Below are 22,799 nucleotides of genomic sequence, written 5' to 3'. Positions count from 1 at the left end.
AGTAACCTTGAATCAAATCTGGTGACAGCTGTCTTCAGAGATTGGAAGGCTTATTGTATATAAGAAGAAAAGATTTGTTTATTATGACATTACAGGGACAGGCTGGGATGGATGAATGGACATCAGAAGTAGCCAGTGTCTGCTGAAGATGCAGAAGACTCTGTATGGTGGTCCAGAAGTGCTACTTAGAACAGTAGTGAGCAGTCATCATGAAAATGAAACATCTTCCTCTGAAGCAGAGGAAAACCACAGCCCACACTGACTAATGAACCAAACAAAGACTGTGAACTTCCTCCATACCACACTCTCCTGAAAATGAGGAATTGAGCCAATAAAATCTGATATGGCTCATGAAAAAGTTTTAATTGATATTTTAATTGAATAACAATAAATAAATAAAAATACACTAGTCTGAAATCTTTACCTTTTCTAAATTTGTTATCAAAAATATATTACATGCCAGAAACAATCAAAAAGACTTGAAATTCAATGAAGAAAACCTAGATAGTGTTTATTCTCATACAGGTGACAATTATAGATGGTACATAACTAAAAAATAACAGCGTAAATTCTAATCTTCCTAACGTAACAGAGGGATGGAGCTGGGACTGCTTGTGATTATAGAGCACAATCATTCTCTGAGCAGATGACAACTGGGCTGAAACTTTAATGATAAGGAGCCAGCCATGAGATAGTCTTGGGTAAGAGAATTTCAGACAGACAGCAGACATAAGTAACCCACAGTGTAAAGAGTCTGTGTGGGAATATGTTCTCTGAGAAATAGGAGATATGGAAAGCTGGATTCTGACTGACCAGGTGGACAGAAGAATCGAACAGTCCTGACAGACAAAGACATACCAGATCTTACCTCAAGAGTCATCATAAGATAAGAACAGCTCAGAGACCCAACCAAGTGTTCCAATGTTAAAGATAAAGTATCATTTCCTTTAGGGGATCTCTAATTCAAATACAAATAAAATATAGCTCCAAATAGGGTAATGGCCATGCAGCCTCTATTTTGAATGTTTTACCATATCCAAAATACGGTATCCAAAATACCGTATCCAAAATTCTCTTTTAAATTGACAACCTGTCTTCAGCATTGTGACAACAAATAGGTGATCAGGATAATAGAGAAATCAAATGTGACAATCACAGTGAAATCACGACAGATGTTTCTCTTAGCTTCTGTCTCAATTCTTTGTGGTAAGTGGCCTACTACCACTGAGCTACTAAAAGAAACTAACATATAACAGGAAACGTGGGAAATGCAGAGCCCTGAACAATAAATTATAGCACTATCCCTGGGCCTCTTCTCAACAGAATCACAGATCTAATTTTTCACTTACAGGAATATGCCAAAAGGAAATTACATTTGCCTCAGAATTGTAAGTCAAGGGAGAAGTCACTCTGGCATTGAGGGACCCCAGTTATACCTGCCATGGCCCCTCTGTAACCCGAGGTCAGAAACATGTCTGACTCAGTGAGCGCAAAGGTACAACTCTCTCCCTGGTTCACTGCAAGAGGCAATGTCTGTTCTCAGTGATTTTTTTTTTTTTAGCAACATCACAATTTAACAAGTGTTACAAAATATCAATCTACCACTTTCCAGTGGTAAGGAAATTCATAAAATCAAAATGAAATTAATTTTTATCTTAGCTTCACTATGTTGTCCAATTTACATATTTGGATTTCTAAATATGCCAAGTAAAAAAAAATATCACTCTTTTGAGAACAAAGAGTCTGTTGCTGAGTTACTGAAAAATTTCCTATGTGTCTACGTGACAGAGAAAGAAGAATAACAAACCAATTTTGGCAAAAGCAAATTTTAACACATAAACAAAACTCAGCTGCATCTCTCCACAATACAATACATCATTTTTCTCACTGCACTTACCATATGTACACACTAATAATCAAAGAAATGGAAGCATGGCTGAACAGCAACTACACAGGAGCTCTGAAGGGGCAGCCACTCCATCACACATTTCAACTCAACCCAGTGGCAGTTGCTGACGCGATACCATCAGTTTGTGTATGTGTGCTTACCTTATTGTCTGAGAAAAATGGCATGCCGTGCAGAAGAACTGCACAGTGATTTGTAGAGAACCTAGATGGGAGGATTAAAAACCAAGCTCCTCATCTAGATGTGTGAAGTCACCCCACATTCTAGACAGTTTCACATTATACTTACACCTGTTCCTTTTCTCGTACCTGGTGACATATTTCATGAACAATGACCATGGTGACATCCAGCAAATATGAAATAGATGAAACACTGGGGTCCAGCAGTATTCTTTGCTCCACAAAAATACTTAGTCCCCAGTTCTCCATAGCAGCATATGGATGCTTAGGCACAGCTAAAAGATCTAGAAAGAGAATAAAACAGGTCCAAAGGTTTTAATAACAATACCAAATCCTAAATTTCATAACTTAAAAAGTTCAGAAATCCTAATAAGAAGGAACACTTTCTCTTTATTACTTCTTTTTTTAATTAAACACTCAGCCATGTCTACCTGACAGTAGAAATATAGGCTATCACTTTTGATACTGGTCATATTCATTCATCACAGTTCATTTTCAGGCCCAGCACTCCAGGTGGCTAGAAGTATCCGCAACATTATTGATGGGCCCATCCTAATAAGTCTCAGAAAGTCAAGGAAACCAAATGCACCAGGAACCCAGAGTCAAAGGCATTGTGCCTTCTGATGAAAATTTACTCAGCTCAGTGCAGGAGCAAGTATATTATCACTTTTATCTGAACTCTCTCTCAGAGAAAACACTTCATAGCGGTTTTTAAATGTGATGTCATTTTTTTTTCTAATTTCTTAAAAATAGTACATTCTTTTGATCCTTTTAAAAGTAAAATGCTGCATTTAATCTTAGCTTATAGAGAAAACTAAGACAGTGAATGTAGTAGCAATTGGAGGATAGAGTGGACCCACAGGCTTCGGTCTGGACTTGCCACCATCAACCACAGATGTGACATCACTAAATCACTTAGTTTCTCAGGACCACAATTCCCTCACCTATAAAGTAAGGTTATTGGCCTTTTCTGTAAAATGCCTTCCAGCTCGAAAAACCCATGATTAGATGAGCGTGTGCTTATTTTAAAAGGTCGTCCAGGTATTATCAACTTCTGATTACGGTGAGCGAAAGAAATTCATGTTTCACTTACTCCCTCTGCTCCAGACTCACAGAAATGGTAAATAAAATATTTAGAAAGAAAACTAATCCCCAGGCTCAAAAAAATAAACCTCTCAGTGGATCAGAAATGAAACCCAAATGCAAAGTGGTTATTACGTGAAGCAACGGACCTGCCGGTCTCTGGCTCCAAAAGCAGGCAATAGCAGCTGGGAACTGGCTCTGGCAAGACACACTAGAGCCAAAAGTACCCATGCCAGGTTGACTCTCGATGCCAAGGGCCGAGGTAAGGCATGCATACTCAGGAGAAGAGCAGAAAATAACTGGTGCCCACTGCTTCCTGGAAGTACTAGCAAGGGCCAAGAAGTATTTGAACACTTGCTCTTATACATTTGTTCTTAATCATAATGAACACCCACATTCCAAAAATGGAAATTTGTCCCAGCATAATCCTTAGAGTAACGTATTCCAAGACTACCAATAAATTGTATGAGAATGTTCATTATAGTATTGTTTCTAAAAGTGAAAAGAGGAAATTAAATGCCTTTTCACCAAGATAGTACACAAAGAAGCTATGAAAGCATTCCATAAAGGAATATTACATAGCAATTAAAATAAGTGATCTCACCACTGGTTTCTACTGTTGAAGGTGTCAACACAGACAATCCGAGAAACATAATAACGAAGAAAGAAGGTATAAAATGACCCCTCTAATCATTAGAAATAATCAAAATAATATTGCATAGTGTATATATATTTTCACACATATAGATCATAGAGAGAGCATAGTGGAAAATACCCATGCAAACACACACAGTAAGTAATAGTAAAGACACTAACTTCAGGATCATGGTTGCTACTGAGGAGAAAAAATAGACTATATGATGGCCACATGACGAATTGATGTCTTTGTGTCAATGTTTTAAAGCTGGTGGTGGGTACAATGACATTAGCATAATATTCTTCATCCCCTTATGTATGCTTAAATATTTCACGACAAATAATTGAATAGAATAGTCAACAGTCTTAGCGTACTATTGATTTTTATTTATTTCTGACTTCAGCAAATATCCTTTCAGCATAAGTGCTGTTCTGAAATCTGAAATATGTATTAAAGTAAGTCAAATATATCCCCTAATTCCTCTACAGTTTAAACTAATAATGAAGGCATGACAACTATAACACAGAAAAACAGAATATTTTAAAGTGCTATGAGAGAAGATAAAAATATCTGGAAGATTCTTGGAAAAAAATGTTATTTATCAGACTTTGAACAGTGACTAGGATTTCAGCTGGCATGTAGGGTAGCCTGTTCCTTCCTAGAATTTTAATTACCAAAGAGAAGTCACCTGTGCACCTATGTATACAGCAAATAGTTACTAAGCATCACTTTTATGAAAGTATTGTTTTATTATTATTTATTGTATTTTCAATTACTTTCTTATTATTTATTGTATTATTGTTCTGGAAAACCCCTTATCTGCATAGCAGTGCTTACATATAGAGATGTTCAGCTAACAAGTATTAAGTGAAAAAAAGAAATGTAGTGATTAATACACGCTAGGAAATATATTCCAGTATGAAAGTTACAGGATGAATAAGTGTGGGAGGCATGGGCAAAGCAAGCCTCTCTACTGTAATCACTTTACCCCGGCATGTGAGCAATATTAGAGGCTAGCTTATTTGAAGACCTGTACAGGTGTGTCCTGAAGGAGGCTAGAAAAGACGCCAGCGCTCAGGTGGGGAAGTAACAAATACTTTGGACAAACAGAAAAGAGGCTGGTGTGTCTATACCCTATAAAAGGCAAGCTATAGACCACAGAACTAGTACATAGGGAAAGTGTCTAACAGGAGAACTCACTGACTTTACATAATGGAAGACACTGCCTACAAATGAATAAACTAGGCAACAGGCCCGCAATGTGTCAACTTGGCCTGTCATTAGTACATGGCAACAGTAATAGCTGGCCCAGCATCATTTACTTGTAGAAACAGATGGACCTATGTAAAATTTTTTTCTCCAACAAATCCTGTTGCAATGAAGAACCAAATCTGAATTCTGTAGACCTTCATGAGCAAGGAGGAGGCGGGTCCTCACAGCTGAGTGAGCAGAGCACACCTTGGCCTGGATGGGCCAAATGACATGGAGAAAAAACTGCAAACATATGATCCAGGTATGTCATCTAGAAGTCTTCGATCAAAGGTAAAGCTCAGTGAGGGGCACTTTACAGATTGCTAATTCCTAATAAACAGTATAAATATAGATAACACTTGGGGAAAACAATTACAGCACAAATGTAAGGAACTGTGTTCCATTCCCACCACTTATGGTGGTATGTGCTTTTAATCTAGCACTCGTAGGTGGAGACAGGTGCATTCCTGATACCTGCTGGCCAGCCAGCCCAGCCCAATCAGTGACCTCCAGATCACAGTGAGAAACTATCTCAAAAGACAAGCTGAATAATTTCTGAGAAGTAATGCCCAAAGTAGTAGACCCCTGGCCTGAACATGCCCTGACAAATAGCAACATAAGTATTCTTACACACACACACACACACACACACACACACACACACACACACACACACACACATAAAAATAAAAATAAAAGCGAAAATTAAAAATAATATAAAAGCATATATGATGAGGGGGCACTTGCTGGCAGCTGGTACCAAAATCTTTATATATTGATGGCTTATGGTTTTATATTGCCTCCAGAAATATGGAGGCACAGAAATCTGGACAACAGTATCATGGGTAAACCAAGCAAGGACTCTTAACAAATAGGGAATAAAGTGACTGATGGGCAGGATTTAACATGGTGGAATTAGTAATAATGGGCAGCTTCTCAGGTACAGATATGGGAAAACATTAGATCTTGGAAAAAATCTTCATGGGTAACAGAGAAAAGAAACAGAAAGTAAAAGATGTCAGATTTGGTACCACACATACAACAGTCTTTGTAACAACATGTTGGCGAATTGGTCAAATAACTTTGGAAAGAACTACTGCCATAACCATTCATAAATTGAGAAATCTCTGAGGATAGTCTTGTATTTTAAGAATATCTGCATCACACACAAAAAGAGTTGTGCATACAAATTCTCGCAAAAGCTTAATTTCCAGTACCTGAAAATGCAGCATAATCCAAGTACTCCACAATAGGCAAACAGGAAATTGTGATGTAGCAAACAACAAAGTATAGTGGGTAGCCATTCCAGCCCTGATCTGGAAGTTCCAACCCTTATTGAGGCTTTGGTAACTGTCATGCCTACAAGGCGGGGCAAGAGAGGACCCTGAAGACCAGAGATCTGGATGCACCCGCTCTCTTAGTTCCTGGACCCTGGATGCTGGAGGTAGACCAAGCAGAGTTCTCCAGAGAACACCGTCGGAATGTGCTACACCTTTCCCAGATCCTGTTACCTATCCCTTCACTTGTGAGTTATCCCACAAAATAAACCTCCCTTTTAACTACGTGGAGTTGCCTTAATAATTTCACCAATAACAAAGTACTACTCACTGGTAACCAAAATAAATGAACTCTTGCAACAGCACACAGCATGAGTGATCCCCAAAATAACATATTCAGTTTTTAAAAATTAAAGAAATGTATACTGTATGATTAACATTATTTATGTAAAATTCCTAGAAATTCAAAATAATCTAAGTAATGAAGATCAGTGAATGGCTGGGATAAATATGGGAGCTGCTGCTGCACAGCACTAGGAATCATTTTGGAATCAAAGTGTGCGTTATGGTGATGGGCGTGTATTCCTTAAAGCACCAAGTTGTACACAATATATACCCATTTGTTTTACCTCAGTGAAACTACTTTGTAAAGAGTGTTAGTTAACTGAAACAGTATTCTGCTTACTTGAGGCATATAATGCTCACTTACACTGAATTAAGTTATTTTAATTTTGCAAAGTAATGCAACTGCATCCATTAAAATATGCATCCATTACTTTTTAATGTGCCTTGAAAAGAAGAAAACTCACATTTTAGAACATAATTTACTTAAAAATTCAAAGAAAGTCCTAGATAAAATTATACATGTGGCTCTTCCAAATCATAACTATCATCCAGAAAACTATAGCTAGGCAGAAGGGGGGGGGGAATCACATAATACTAATGAGTGTGGTGGCCTAAATTAACATAGAAGTCTATCTCTGCTCGCTTGCCTCCTCCTGACACTGATAAGTTATGATGCCTCTACCACCCCAGCACACAGCTGAAATGGCTCAGACAGAAGCCACAAAATCTCAGACACGCTCCTCAACTTTTGCTTTATTCTGGCATTTCTGAGAATTGCATGGTTGGTCCATCCATAACAGGAAGAAGCCTGTATTTTCCTCTCAATCCTCAGATTGACTTTTTTCTTGCCATTTTGCTTGGGTTTTTTTGTTTTGTTTAGTTTTTTGTGTATTTGTTTGTTTTCTTACTTTCTTGCCATTGTGACTTTGGAAAAACAAAGTTCTCAGAATCTCCACTTGTAGTTACTGGTGCAAGATGTTCGTGCACTTCATTGTGGTCTCACCCAAACTCTGCTCATTTTAAGTGTCATTATACTCCATCCAAAACTCATCGGTGACGAGGCAAGGTTTCCAATAGTGGGGCTGGGACACCAACCCAGCCACAAAACCTTCAACCTACCACCTGTCCTGCCTGCAATGGTGGTAGAGAACTATTGAGAACTCCCAACCAATGACTGATATAACTTGAGGTCCATGCCACAGAGAGGGAGCCCATGCCTGACACTACCTGGATGGTCAGAAACCAGAAGCTGCATAGCTCAGAGACTTAGGGCTAGAATGAAACATGATTGGCAAAAGAAAGGGAAAGTCAATGAAATGATTACTAATGATATTCTTCTACACTCATAGATTGGTGCCTAGCCCAATCATTATCAGAGAGGTTTCCTCTCACAGCTGTTGGAAGCAATACAGAGACTCACAGCCAAACATTAGGTGGAGTTCAGGGAACCCCAGGAGAGAGGGGCAGGAGGGATTGTAAGAGATAGAGGGGTGGAGGACACCAGGAGAATATGACCCACATAATCAACTAAGCTGGGCTCATAGGGACTCACAGAGACTAAATCAACAACCAGGGAGCCTGCATGGGTCTGAGATAGGTCTTCTGCATATATTTTAGGGTTGTTTAACTTGAAGTTTTGGTGGGACTCCTAACAGTAGGAGTGGGGTATCTTTGATCCTTTTGCCTGCTCCTGGGACTCTTTTCCTCCTACTGGGTTGCCTCCTCCAGCCTTAATACATTGTTTGTTCTTAGTCTTAGGACATCTTGTTATTCCGTGTCCAGTTGCTATCCCTGGGAGGCCTGCTCTTTTCTGAAGGGAAAGAGAGAAGCAGTTGATGTGGGAAGAGGAGAGATAGGAGGAACTTAGAGGAATAGAGGAAGGCGAAACCACCATTAGGATGTATTATATGAGAGAAGAATAAATAAAAAGAAAAAAATTTCTCCAGTCATGGTATTGAGAGGAGAATAATTTAGAAGTGATTAACTCATGAAGACTCTGCCCTCATGAATAGATTAGTCACAAATGTGTCACTTTTTTTGACATTGCAGTACATGGCACTGTCATCTACAAAGTTCACGCTCTAGACCAATTTAAAACAAGAAATTGGAAAGGAACATTCATGTTTTAAATATGGCTTTGTGTTAGACTACATCCATAGCTATCCTAGGGTGCGTGTATCCCATAAGCCACAGATTAGGGACTTGGCTCTGCCTTTTAAGGAGCTTGAGTGGTTAAATCTTCTCATTCTATGTCTTCTGTTCTGTGATGACCCTCTGTCTGCTCTGGAAGATCAAGAATCAAGATTCAGAATCAAGGTGTGGTCTTAGGATCAGAGCACAGCCCTCATCAAACATCAAACACCAAACACAGCAATACCTTAACACGTGTTTTCTAGCCTCTAGAACCATGAGAAACAGATTTCTGGTATGACACAGGAATTATTTTACAGCATCACAATCAGAGGAAGACACTTAGCCTATTCCTTCACTCTTCTCATCTACCCTAACGTCACCCATCACTACCCACATGTGCAAACAACTGTTAGGATGTCTAGATGAAAATGTCTTAAGTGTTCTAAATTGGCTGTTGCTTGTTAGACCCCAAACATGTCTATGGTTTCTTGAATAGCCCCATCCCACTTTTTAAATGCTGGTTAAAACTTTTAAGAAAACCTAGATATTTCTTTTGCACTCTGGGGAAAGTCAGTCACCGTGAAACATTATTCTACAACCCTGATAAGACCATCTAGGTGGGAACCTGCCATCATATAGAAAGACACAAAAAGCCATCAAATGGAGTCTGCCAATGGACATCAACAGCAAATAACTCTCCAGCATTAGCGGCAGCATTATGATTACCTTTCTGATACACTACCATGTTAGCTAGAAATAGACTCCAGTATACTCTATATTATTAAATAACTACTACTAAAAGGAAATGTGTGCATCATCAGACCTCTCTCCGCTCCCACAATCAGACTCTGAGCTCTCAGATTCTCAGAGATAGTGAGTAGAGAATAAGATGCCCAGACTTGGGTTCCTCACAGTTCTCCCTCCAGTGTGAGAGCGAATGCCCCAGCAGTCCAGAAACTCTGCTGTGCTTTCAGGCACACACTCCCCACTCTGTCTAAGAGTAAAAAGAGAATGGATGCTGACTGACGCATGACTTCAGATATTTATCAATTATTCTTCTCTTTCATGACATTTTCCCTTTTGTCTAAGCAATAGTCTCTGTAGCCTTGACTCTTTCATTGCCAATATTTCTTTATCTGCCAATGTCCGGCCTCTAGTCAGACACACCCAAACTCACCAGTTCATTTTGATTTTGCATCAATTTCTTTACACATATTTGTTAAGAGAGTAAATTCTAATCAGACACACCCAAACTCACCAGTTCATTTTGATTTTGCATCTATTTCTTTACACATATTTGTTAAGAGAGTAAGATAATCCCTAACAAGTTCAGTTTTCCCCTATCCCAGACTTCAACTTTTAGACTGAAAAGGAGAAAAGGGTAGGAGAGATGGCTCAGCAGTTGAGACCATGTACCACTCTTGCAAAGGACCCAAGTTTGGTTCCCAGAACCCATGTGATGTGATGGAGAATCACCTGTTATCCTAGCTACAGGAGGCTCTGACAGCTCTAGTCTCCATGGACATCTGACAGTCTCCATGGATATCTACACACGTGTGCACACACACACACACACACACACACACATGCACAAACATATAAAGTAACAGATCTTGTTTAAAAAAAGATAAAGTTCTTAGAAGGTAGGAAAGAAATATTGAGGCCTGAAAGACATCTCAGTAAGTAAAGGCACTTGCCACAACACCTAATGACCAGCAGTCTATTCCTTAGAACCCACACGGTAAAGGAACAGACTCACAGAAGTTGTTACTGACCTTCACAGGTGTGCTACTGTACTTTAGCACCCACAAACATACATTTGCACATAAACTAAATCAATAAAAAGGAAAGAGAAAGAAAGAAAGAAAGAAAGAAAGAAAGAAAGAAAGAAAGAAAGAAAGAAAGAAAGAAAGAAAGAAAGAAGGAAAAGAAGGAAGGAAGGAAGGAAGGAAGGAAGGAAGGAAGAAAAGGAAAGGAAAGGGAAGGGAAGGGAAGGGAAGGGAAGGGAAGGGAAGGGAAGGGAAGGGAAGGGAAGGGAAGGAAAGGAAAGGGAAAGGAAAGGGAAAAAAAGGAAAGGAAAAATTGACCTATGGCTAATGTTCACAAAAATTATTTTCAAACAGATGAACAGCTTTCCTTTGGATAACAAGTCATGCTCAGTTTTGTTAGCTGCATGCTCCATCTGTATCCCCAAATACACAGATTTATAACTATCAATATAATCATTTGAGAAAGAGACATTACTTTTTCAGTCTCAACCATCAGTTTCACGGAAGGGCTTTGCCACAGGAAGGGTTCTGTTGCCCTTATGCCCTTATGCTGTGGAATGGTCTGTATGTCAAGTGTGTTGCTTATTGGTCAATAAATAAATCACTGATTGGCCAGTGGCCAGGCAGGAAGTATAGGTGGGACAAGGAGGAGAATAAAGTTGGGAAGTGGAAGGCTGAGAGAGACACTGCCAGCCGCCACGATAACAACAGCATGTGAAGACTCCAGTAAGCCACGAGCCACGTGGCAAGGTATAGACTTATAGAAATGGATTAATTAATTTTAGCAAGAAGCCTGCCACGGCCATACAGTTTGTAACCAATATAAGTCTCTGTGTTTACTTGGTTGGGTCTGAGAGGCTGTGGGACTGGCAGGTGAGAGAGATTTGTCCTGACTGTGGGGCAGGCAGGAAAACTCTAGCTACACCCTTAGTCACTCGTAGGCTAATTTTCACTTAGCTATATTCTCTTCAGAGTCTCAGAAAGAATCTGAACTCTTTCTCTTGGTCCTTCCAACTAAAATCCCCCTTCTCAAATTTTTCACCCTTTAGTTCCAACTCTTACTCTGTTTTTTACTTTGCTTTATCTTTAAACCTTATCATCAGTACTTTCTTCTACATGGCATCCCAGCAGGATCTCATTCACAAGGCGAGTATTTTTTTTTTCCCAGCTTTCCTGCCCAGGCCTTCATGATGAAGGATGGTATACATAATGGTTCCAGGTTCAAGTTCAGATCTCATAGTGCCTGAGATTCAAACCCAGACCTATCATTTATGAGCTATGGGACCTTGAACAAATTGTTCAGTCTCTTTTAGCTTTCATTTTGTCATTGATAAATGGGAGGTAAGAGTATCTGAATTTTAAGTTGTGAAGATTAATTGGTAGATCATATAAAGACATAGTCTAGATAGAATGCATGCTAAATCAACAAATCACAATTTGAGAGTTTTTCATTTTCTCTTCATCTTGGGGAATCATTTGCCTCACAGAATTTAGCTGGAAGAAGAAAAGAATCTAAAGAAAAAATTTTGGTCAGTTTGTCACATTGGAGATTTTGATTTCTGAATTAAAATTGCAAATATTCAATAAATATGTGGAACACCTAAAAGCATAATGGGACATGGCATTATCATTTAGGGACACAGAAGAAAACTTGAAGGCATATCAGGTCAAAAACCAAGGAGTTAGATTTTTGTCTATACCACAGCTGGCACTTGTAAAAGATACCATGTACATATCAAGACTCTCAAAATACGTGTCTTTATGCATGAATATAAAGTTCCTTGTTTGGAAGGCTAACATTCATAAAGATTGAAATTGAGTTTTAAACAGTAATATTGATAAAATAAAATTTATAAGAACTATCCATTTGGTATTTATAACATAAGAGCAGACATGTTTTTGCTTTGTCTTAAGTATAGATTTTGAGGAAGTTTCTTACAAACAGGCTAACTTCCTAATAATGGCTTTAAAGTTTGGTTTATAAAGGGAAATTCTTCAGTTAGCTATTCCAGATGCGTTTTCCAAAATCTACAAGTGAATCAGTCCTTCAGAGTTTCAAAGCAAAATCCACTTTTCTCCTGATGGACCTTCTATTTGCATACCCTTCATCCAGAAAGGACCAATTTCAGCTCTACATTTTGGCCTGTGACAGAATTTTCATCAACACCACTTGTGTTCACATGCTTTGCTTTTTACTTCCTAAGCTTTAGCAGTCTCCTGAATTAACATTAGCCCGTAATACATAGTCAATGTTTTTGCTGCTCCTCCTGCCAGATGCTCAAGAGAAGGTTACTGAGGGTTGGGTTGTTGTTTGTTTTTTTGTTGCTTGTTTTTTGTTTTCTTGCTATTTCTGCAATCACTTTTACTCAACACTTACTGATTAGTATCAGTTGCAAAGGAGCCACACTTTTCATCCATTGCTTGATTTTCTTTTACCCCCAAGAAAGAATTTATATGCCAAAGGACTTTTCTGAATACATAGAGCATATCTGTCAGCCTTTCACTCATTTAAGTTTTAAAATTATTCTGACTTTATCTTCACTCATTGTATTATGCATTTTCATTGCTGTACCTCTAGACTGTTCAAAACTCACTGTCTTTGCTTTGAGGGTTTTGATTAGACATGAACACAGAGAATACACTAAGTGACCCCATCTGTATGAGCTGTTGACAAGCCAAGTTCAGTAGCTTTCATATATAACAAAGGTTATCTGTTATGCAAGAGAATGCAGATTGAACGCAGACTCCTATTTTTTATTATCTTCCCTTATTAACAATAACATTATCTACCACATTGTAAGCCTACTTGCTATCCAAAACAATGGATGGATTTACAGGCTTCCTCAGAAATTTATTTCCTTCTTTCTGGGAAAATATTCCAAATCTGTTTCCTATTTCAAGAGTTTCATTACTTTTATCCAACAATTACTGCCTATAACATCACTTAATTAAGCAATGACAAAAAATGGATGTTGTAAGATAGTTTCACGTGGTCATTATTCTAGACTTCCTACCTCATTTTGGAACAGAACTGTGTACTTGACTAAGGACCAATTCTAACAAAATTTCTAAAATTATTTTTAATCATTCATTTTAGAATTTCAAACATCGCTTCAATGAATTTTAATCATATCCACCCCTTCTCACCCCAAACTCCTCCCATACTTTTATATCCCCCTCTCAAGTTCATGTCTTCTTCTATAATCATTGTTATGAAAACATATAATTTTACATATCATATATTTACATAACCTAATGAGTCCTGTTCATGATACATATATGCACATGGATGTAGTGATGATCACTTGGGCATGGGTAGTTTATCAGGTACTTGTCCCCCCTCCAAAAAAAAACTGACTCTCTTTCTCAATAGTCATCAACTACCTATAGCTAGTTCCTTTGCAGGTAAATAGGTAAAACTAGAAATTATCATACTAAGTAAGATAACCCACCTATAAAGACAAACCACCAAGGGATCTCTCATATATAGATCCTAGATCTGAATCTTTAGGTTTTGATGTATAACTCAGAGTTTCTAGAAAAGGAAAGTCTATAGGAGGTTATGGGGCAAGAAATGACTGTAGAGAAGAAGACGGTAGAATACACATGCTATGAAGGTGGAAAGGAGAATACAGGGTATGGAGTTAAATGAGAAAGGAATGGAAGGGTAAAGAGAGGAAGGGTAGAGAGGAGAGAGATCATCAGGAGTAGAATACTTCTCAAGTTACTGGTCAGTGCATGTAGCAGAGGGTATCTGTGGAACTACCAAAAACAATCCCTGCTAATTTCACTCATTCTTGGTCACCTGACAGAGCTGTAGAATAAGACTCTGTTGACGTAACACTACACACCTCAATCATAGGTCTTGGAGAAATCAAGCTGGGCTTGACCTGAAAGCCTCCTTTCTAAGGAATAACTCTCATAATGTTGGGGAGTACTATCCAGGCTGCTGCAGTTGGCAGTAATAAATAGTCATACCCAGTTTTCAATCCTGTGAACTACAATAACATCTGGTCCAACAATATATGCCCAACAGTGCAATAGTGCCACTAATATCTTAGTGCTAACCAACAGATGTCTGATTGGATTTAATGTCTGCTCAATAAGAGGGAAGCCAAGCCTGATGCTACAAATCTATGTAAGATCCCATGGATGAGGAGTCCATAAACTCTAGAAGACAACTGATGACTACCATTTTGCTAACTTGACATAGTGTCCATCTGTTTTCTAAACAAATTACCCTAACTTACTATAGGCCAAAGTGATCTGGACTCTAGACATAGAAACTTAACAATAAATCCTAGTTCTTTTAAACTCTCACAAAGCCTAAAGCCAAATGGGCTATACGATCATTTAAAGAAATCATATATACTATAAGAACATTTGAAAACAATTACACTATAGTTCATAAGCTATGATGAGTGGTGGATATAATGAATGTGTAGCACAGAGCAGAAACTATGAATATTATCTCAGTTCTGCTACTTCATTGAGCATGTTACTCATTTTCTGCCTTTATTTCCCTCAACTGAAAAATAATGAGCACACACTTGTAATAATTTCACAGGATTCTTTTGAGAACAGTGGTTAGAACACAATTTTCAAAGGTCCCTCACACTTCTCCACACTTTGCAGACACATATGGTGACTTTTTCTCCACATTCTTTTTAATAAAGACATTCATATACCATTGAATGTAAGTCCCCTCCAGAGCAAAGAGCAGGTACATACATCATCATATTAAATGACCAGGTCTCTAGGCTCAGAGCCACTCATCTGTAATATAAACTACTGTATGTACAGGTCTCACCAGGCCACCTTTATGTCACTCTAGGTAGTTGAGGCTCAAAGAACTGACACTCAAGAGTACACACACACACACACACACACACACACACACAGAGAGAGAGGGGGGGAGAGGGAGGGAAGGAGAGAGAGAGAGAGAGAGAGAGAGAGAGAGAGAGAGAGAGAGAGAGAGAGAGAGAGAGAAACTCTGATTTTTATTATAGGAGTAATAAGTCCATGAGTTTCATGTCTTCTGCTACCATGCAGGAAAGAATGTCAGGATGTCTTGTTAAAAATTACAAATAGAGGCCGGGCAGTGATGGCGCACACCTTTAATCCCAGCACTTGGGAGGCAGAGGCAGGCGGATCTCTGTGAGTTCGAGGCCAGCCTGGTCTACTGAGCGAGATCCAGGAAAGGCGCAAAGCTACACAGAGAAACCCTGTCTCGGAAAAACCAAAAAAAAAAAAAAAATTACAAATAGGGTGATAAAATCTCAGAATGTATGTAATTCTTCACTATGTGAATTAATATATGTTATCTCAGTTCCCAGTAACTGATAAGTAGTGAAGTGGTAAATAAACATCAGCTACTATGGGAGACAGAAATATGGTCCTTCAAGGAGGCTGATACCTTCATTCTCACATCTTATACCTGTCTTCCTTCCTTTCTTTCTTCCTTCCTTCCTTCCTTTCTTTTTTTCTTTCTTGTCCTTTTGCAATGGATAACTAAGGCTGCAAATAAAAAGTAATCATATGACATTGGGATGGGAGGAATACACTGCATGATCTAAGTTAACTGAACAATGTCAAGGGCTTTGAAAATTAAAAACATAAAAGAGAAAAAGAATCAGTGTGATGTAACATGAGAAAAGTCCTACCAGACTCTGCTCACTTTTAAGGAGGAAGAAAACCATGATCCAAGGGATGCAAGAAGTCTCTAAAGTGTGTAGCTTCCTCTCTAAAAGCTCCAATGAGCATAGGGTCAGACTTTCAATGTATATATTATAATAAAATAAGCCACTGAGTGTTGACTTAGTTATTATAGGAATCTAAGCCATCATTACAATAATCATTACCATCATCATTATTGCCATTGCTATATAAAATAAATTGTTTTGTAACATGAATATTAAAAGGTCTTACTAATAAAAAATCAGAGCCTGATATTGGGATGAATGCTGAAATATGAGAAAGACAAAGGAACAAGCCACCTCTTACCTCTAGGATTCCTCAGCCTGAAAAGCTTTCCTCAACTGAAAGACTTTAGTTCCTGTCTCCTCATGCCTTATATACCTTTCTCCGCCCACCCATATCATTTCCTGTCTCATCTTTCCTAGTGCTGGCATTAAAAGCATGTAAATCCCAAGTATTGGGATTAAAGGTGTGTGCCACCACCATCTGGCTCTGTTTCTCTCCCAGACTGAGTCAATCTCATGCAATCCAGGGTGGCTTTGCATTCACAGAGATCCAGATGGATCTCTGCCTCCCGAGTACTAGGATTAAAGGTATATACCACCACTGCCTGGCTTCTATGTTTAATCTAGTAGCTTGTTCTGTTCTCTGATCTTCAGGTAAATTTATTAGGGTACACAATATTTCATCACAATTCTTAATATTAATGTAAGAATGGAGAAACGCTTCCTAGGGAAAGTCAGTGATGAGCTCTATTCATGAATAAAGCGTAGCCTCAGGAAAGTGTACTTGCCCTAAGATGGTAGCCCCTACGAAGCAATAAAGATCTCAGTAATATCAACAAACAAGAAGAGAGCAGGTCAAAATGGCCAAAGCATATTAGGACAAACACTTCTTTGGACAATTAAGTTCAGTTGTTCCAGAAACTTCTAAATGGACTTTAGCTAAATACAAATGGTTGATCCATGGGGGAGGGGGAGGGGTGAAGAAACAAATTCAAGTTATTATAAACAGCTAGATGAAGGAAAGACTATGGCCAAAAGTGAGTAGAAAGGTAGTTAAGTCAGACATCAAGGAGTCCTGAGGGTAAAGGCCTAGGAATGTGGTAAATGAGACAGGTCCACAAAAGATACTGACATGAAAGTGTCATAAGAGAGGAAAAGGGAACTGACAGAGCATGCAATCACATCAGTCGAGAGCAGTGATACATCCTAACAGGATGGAAAGCTTGACAGTCTATAAATATTTTAAATGATGTATACTGAATCAATTAAATTCCAGTCAGGGCTTGCTAAGGGTACTGATTCAGTGTGCATATTCATTTTCAAATAATTTTAAAGCTAAACAAAATTAATCGCACAGATATGACACCAATGGAACCATGTCTATAACTACCATCACCTAAATGGGAAAGTAATGCAATGGTCCCCCTTTTCTACAGAGAAGTTCCCAGATACCCAATGGATGCATGAAACTGCACATAGTACCGAGCTCTGTACACATTGTGTTTTTCCTGCATGTACATAGATATGATATAGTTAGTTTATAAATTAGACATCAAAAGTGATAAAATTATTTAAAAAACAACTATTAAAGTATATTATAATAAAGTTAAGTGAATGTTATCACTTTCAAATTTTCCTACCATATTAGATTTATCCTTCTTGTGGTAGTATATTATATCGACACGATAGTATATTGAATCTGGAGATAATCCCAATATCTACATGATAACTTGGAAGAGGCATTGTGACATGGTATCGTACTGCAAAGGCTACTATGTAAGAGTTACATACGTGCCAGCATACTACAACAGCAAATCTCATTTCCTAGTCGGTGACTAAGTGAGTTGGGAGCTTGCGACATATTCAGCACAGATTTACTAAGCAACCTGTTCATTCATCCCACTACTCAGAACGGCTTATCATTTGAAACTTATGAATTGTTCATATCTGGAATTCTCCATTTAATATTTTTGAGCCATGGTTGACTATGGATCAATGAAACCTCAGAAAGTGAAAACCAAAAGCAAAGGCTGACAAACTATTATACCCATTAGGGGATATAAATCAGTTGCTTAGAGGGTGCCATTTGCCAGAGTGGGCTTATCCTGTAGTGTGGAACTCCAGAAGATCTTCTAGAAGTCTGAGGTAATGGGGAGTGGTTTGAGAGTATAGTGTAGACCTTCCACTCCCCTTAATGAACATATTCACATTTCCAGCCAAAGAAATTATGAAAATAGTTTAATTTGCAAATGAGCACTCTTCGTTCCTAAAATTTAGTTATATGTGTTTCCAAATTTTTATGTGTTTCAGATAAAGTACAAAGTTAATACTCTGAAAGGAACTATTTATGTAGGTTTAGGGAAATAAAACAAGAATCCATGGTGCCTGAAGGCCAGTTCTCAGTATGAACCACGCTAGCAGTACACACAGCGTTCGATAAAAAATGAGCATAATTCAAAGGAACCAAAGTTGAGTTCTTAGTCCAGAGAGGTATAACATTAGCTTCACACAAAATCAAATACTTTTGAAGTGCCATGGAAAAAATCACTGATATCATGTGGTTACTTGTTGATTTTTCTTTTATCACTTCTTGTTGCAATACAAAGTGTAAATTGATATTAACTAGCATCTAGCAATATATAGGGTTTTGGAGTTCAAGCAATATAAAGAGGAGATGTGGAAACACATTATGAATTTTAAGGTTTCCTAGGGAAATCTCTGAAGGGAGCAGGGAATGGTGTTTTAAAATAACAGTACAATCATAGAAGAGAATGCATGTTTGCGTGTTTGATATTGTTACTTTAGTATTTTGACACTAACACAAAGATAATTTTCCTGAAATGAGCTAAAATAGAGCCTTCTATCAATTTAGTTTTTACCCTGCCTCAGACTAAAAGTCTTTTATGTTTTTGTAAGCCAGAGCTATAGATTTAAAATTTGAAATAGCACCATGTCACTCAATGTCATGAAGAAAAATGAATGTCATGTCCCATTCAGACTGAATTATGTATCAGCTATTGGGTATTGATCAAAATATGAGCCACGTCTTTCATTGCTGAAGGACCCTGTTGCTTTTTGATAAGTACCTTCTTGATAGTGTAAAGAAACTGCCTTTTCCAAATCTCTTCACAAAAGAGTTTCTAAGAGCATCTGCCCAGTGTTTTTATTCTTCAAAACCCATTACTAGAGTTCCAAGTATTCCCCAGTTACATTCATATTAGATAAAGAAATGAAATACAGAAAGATCTAATAAGAGTCAGAGATCGAACTGAATGAACCCTTTACCCTCCATGTTCCACTATCCAATGTGCATTACTAACTTGCACTCTCAAAGTGTAATCTCTAAGAAGGAAAATATTTTGTACCCATAAGGGGGAAATGGCAGGAAGAAAGAATTTTTTGTACTCATCATCAGGGAACCAACACAATGTAAAATCTCTTGCAGCCATTTCCTTAACACTATAGTTAATAGATCACGAGGGTTCTATAGCTCAAGATGACATGTGACTGATCACAGCATCCTTACAGTAGGGAGACTTCCAGGAGGAAAATGAAAACCCTCCTCTTATTATGCACAGTTGCTTTTTCTAACACACTCTGCAAGTCTTATTTGCTGGAACTTATATACTGGACTATCTCTGGATAGTTATTAAAATAAACTCCTGTATTTTTATATAGACACACTATGAAATACTGAAGAGTTAATGACTTAAAAGCCTCAGGTAGGCTGAGAAGTTGATAGGACTCCTAATGCCTGTGGTTGTTAAGATTGGGCAGCTTTGGATAAGGTCAACACACCAACCTGCATTAGCACCCACCATTTTGAGGCTGCAAGGGAAGAGACCTACAGATGGAGTTTTTCATTGTTAACAGTTCCCCTTTCTGCCATATATAACTCTCAAAGCCCCTGTATATCATCACATAGTCTCCACTCTTTCAGAGAAGCTGCTACCCTTCATTGTTCAGATTCAAGGACCAGCTCCTTTGGAAGAGGTCAGTCTCCTCTTCCTTGTATTTGAGCATCACCTCCATCAATCCTGGTTTACCAAGCACTGCCCTAAAATGCAGATGTCCAAGAGATAAAAAAAAACATCTGCTCATGTTCTGCAGCAGCATTTGGGATAGTCCATTCCCAGAAAAGGAACAGCATCCTACCAGCCTAGCTGTGAATGCTACAAAATGGTTGAGATAGCCCCCAATTGTCATCATCTCTCTATGGTTCTGAGTTTTATACATGCAAACACACACACAGTCCCCGTAGTAATGTATAAGTAATCCCTTATTTCTCAGACTGTAGCCTGTCATTAAATGGCATATGACTATATCTGTACATATATACATATATACATATATATATATATTTCACATGTGTGCATATATGTATATGTCACATTTATATAACTTACATGCTATATAACACATATTACATACTATTACATATCTGCATACTGAAATCTAGATATGAAGATTAGAGAAAGAGAGAAAGCAGCTACTTATGTAAGATCTAAATGCAGTTGAATTTTGAGCCTATAATTCCAAGCTCATGTTAAAAGTATACACTTTTGTATGTAGCCTTATGAGACTCAATGCATATGGAAAGGTTAAAAATAGGCCACACTTCTGGGTTGTGTCCCTAGGGATCCAATTTAATAATAATAATTAATATTTTTCAAGTTTCACATGGTATTTAAATTAGCCATATAAATAAAATACATTTGACTTTTATTTCTAGCATACCTGCTTATTTTGAATTTTGCAGGTGACTTATTGATCTCTAATAATTCTAATATTTTATCAATTATTAATGACTAGGTAGGTTCTAATATCTATTGTGATAGCTACCCCTAACACTTTCACTTGGTACTAGAATTAACATTCGTTAAAGATGAGATACCTAATTTCAGGAAAATTGATAATGCCTACAATTACTTTGAAAAAAATCTGTACTTCAAAATCTTCAGGCTTGATTATTAAATAGATTTTCTAAAGTATCAACTACTAAACAATGATGGGAGCCATAAGCCTAAGTGACCCTTGACACACATGCTGCCATATTTGGGCTTCTCTCCTCTTTTCCTAGATTTAGGCCTTGCTTAAGTCTCCATAGCACCAGAACCTCTTCTCAGATATCAGGTGAATGAGCTGCAGTTAAGCAATTAGGCAGTTAGACAAGGGTAGATAAATAACCCTCAGAGCAACATTCCCTGCTGGCTGAACAGCCCATAATTAAGTCCCTTCCTGCTAGCAACCACCACAGTTAAGTCCCTTCCTGCTAGCAACCCCCTTTGCCTACCTATATATGCCTTGAGAGAAAAATAAAATTTTGGAGCTTGATCAGACGTCCTGTCTTGCTCTCATTCTTTGTGTCTCTTGTCCCTCTCATTCGCCAGCCCTCCCTTTAGGACCCCGTTGAAGACCCCGCTGGCCAGGGCAAATCAATACCAAGTATCCATATATTCTGGCATCATATAATACATACATTGTTGTTATCATTACATCACAAAGATACACTGCAGTACAAGATTACATATGGCATTTTCCCTTTGTCCAAAGTCATCCAGAAAGTTTTTGTATTTTTTTCTAATTTAATCATCTGATGATAAAATTTAGCACAAAGCAATTTCAGAAACAATGCCAGCACTCAAGTCTCAAAAACCTTAAGTTTCTAAACTTGAGATCATGCTGCCTTTCAGCTTTCTGTTAAATAATCATGTCTCCCGTCATCCTCTTCCAACCTTCCAACTCTGTTTGTTTGGGCTTTGGGATAGCGGTAGAAAAAAGTAAGGTGTTCAGTGAGTCTGAAGAAGTTCTCTGTTTTCTGAAGCAGGAGATGCATGAGGGAAAATAGCAGGAGGCAAATTGGGATGGGAACAAATAAATATTGAAGGATACCACATCGCTTTAGGAGTTTTTACTCCAGCAGTGGAAACCCAGGAACAATTTGCATTTAGGTAGGAAATTGTCACAGCAGTCACCTTGCCCCCAGGTGTGGCGGAGGGGTAGGCAGCTTCTGCATGGCCTGGTGATTTGTTAGGTATGCAGACTCTCAGGACCAGCTCCACATCTACTGATTCAGAGATTGCTTTTTGACAAGATCCTCAAGCCATCCACCTGTACATCCCTATCTGAGAGGCGCTGACCTAGAGCAGAAGCTCCTCCATGCTGGGTGCATTCCCCTAGGGTCCCCAGGCCTACTCAGGAAGCAAGAAAAGTTACCAAACTTGATGCATCTGTGTCTGCCCGCATGCGTACGTGCAAGCAAGGGTGCATGTTGTGTGTGTGTGTGTGTGTGTGTGTGTGTGTGTGTGTGTGTGTGTGTGGTTTCATTCCATGTGATTCAGTGAGAAACAGACTAAGTTTTTCCAATATTCACTACAGAGGCTGGTACAAGGACTTTCCCTTTTGTGCAGCAGGGACCTTGGTCCATGAGCAACAGCTCCACAGAGGGATTACAGTACTAACTTTCTCATTAGTTTACTTTCAAGGAACTAGAGCATGGGGCCCTATCTGAGTGAAA

The 22,799-nt window shown here is 38.4% G+C and overlaps 1 protein-coding gene across 1 annotated transcript in view; it reads right to left on the bottom strand.

The window, feature by feature from the left end:
- The window catches only part of Trhde (thyrotropin releasing hormone degrading enzyme), a 382,411-nt gene that overhangs the window by 172,446 nt on the left and 187,166 nt on the right, over positions 1 to 22,799 (bottom strand). The window contains exon 4 of the mRNA XM_059245179.1: positions 2,215 to 2,369. Coding sequence (XP_059101162.1) covers positions 2,215 to 2,369 — 155 coding nt within the window. The remainder of the gene's footprint in view (positions 1 to 2,214; positions 2,370 to 22,799) is intronic.

This window comes from Peromyscus eremicus, chromosome 18 (genome assembly GCF_949786415.1).
Source record: "Peromyscus eremicus chromosome 18, PerEre_H2_v1, whole genome shotgun sequence".
Classification (NCBI taxonomy): domain Eukaryota; kingdom Metazoa; phylum Chordata; class Mammalia; order Rodentia; family Cricetidae; genus Peromyscus; species Peromyscus eremicus.
The sequence above is the reverse complement of the archived record's forward strand: the minus strand, read 5'-3'. Positions and strand labels throughout refer to the sequence as shown.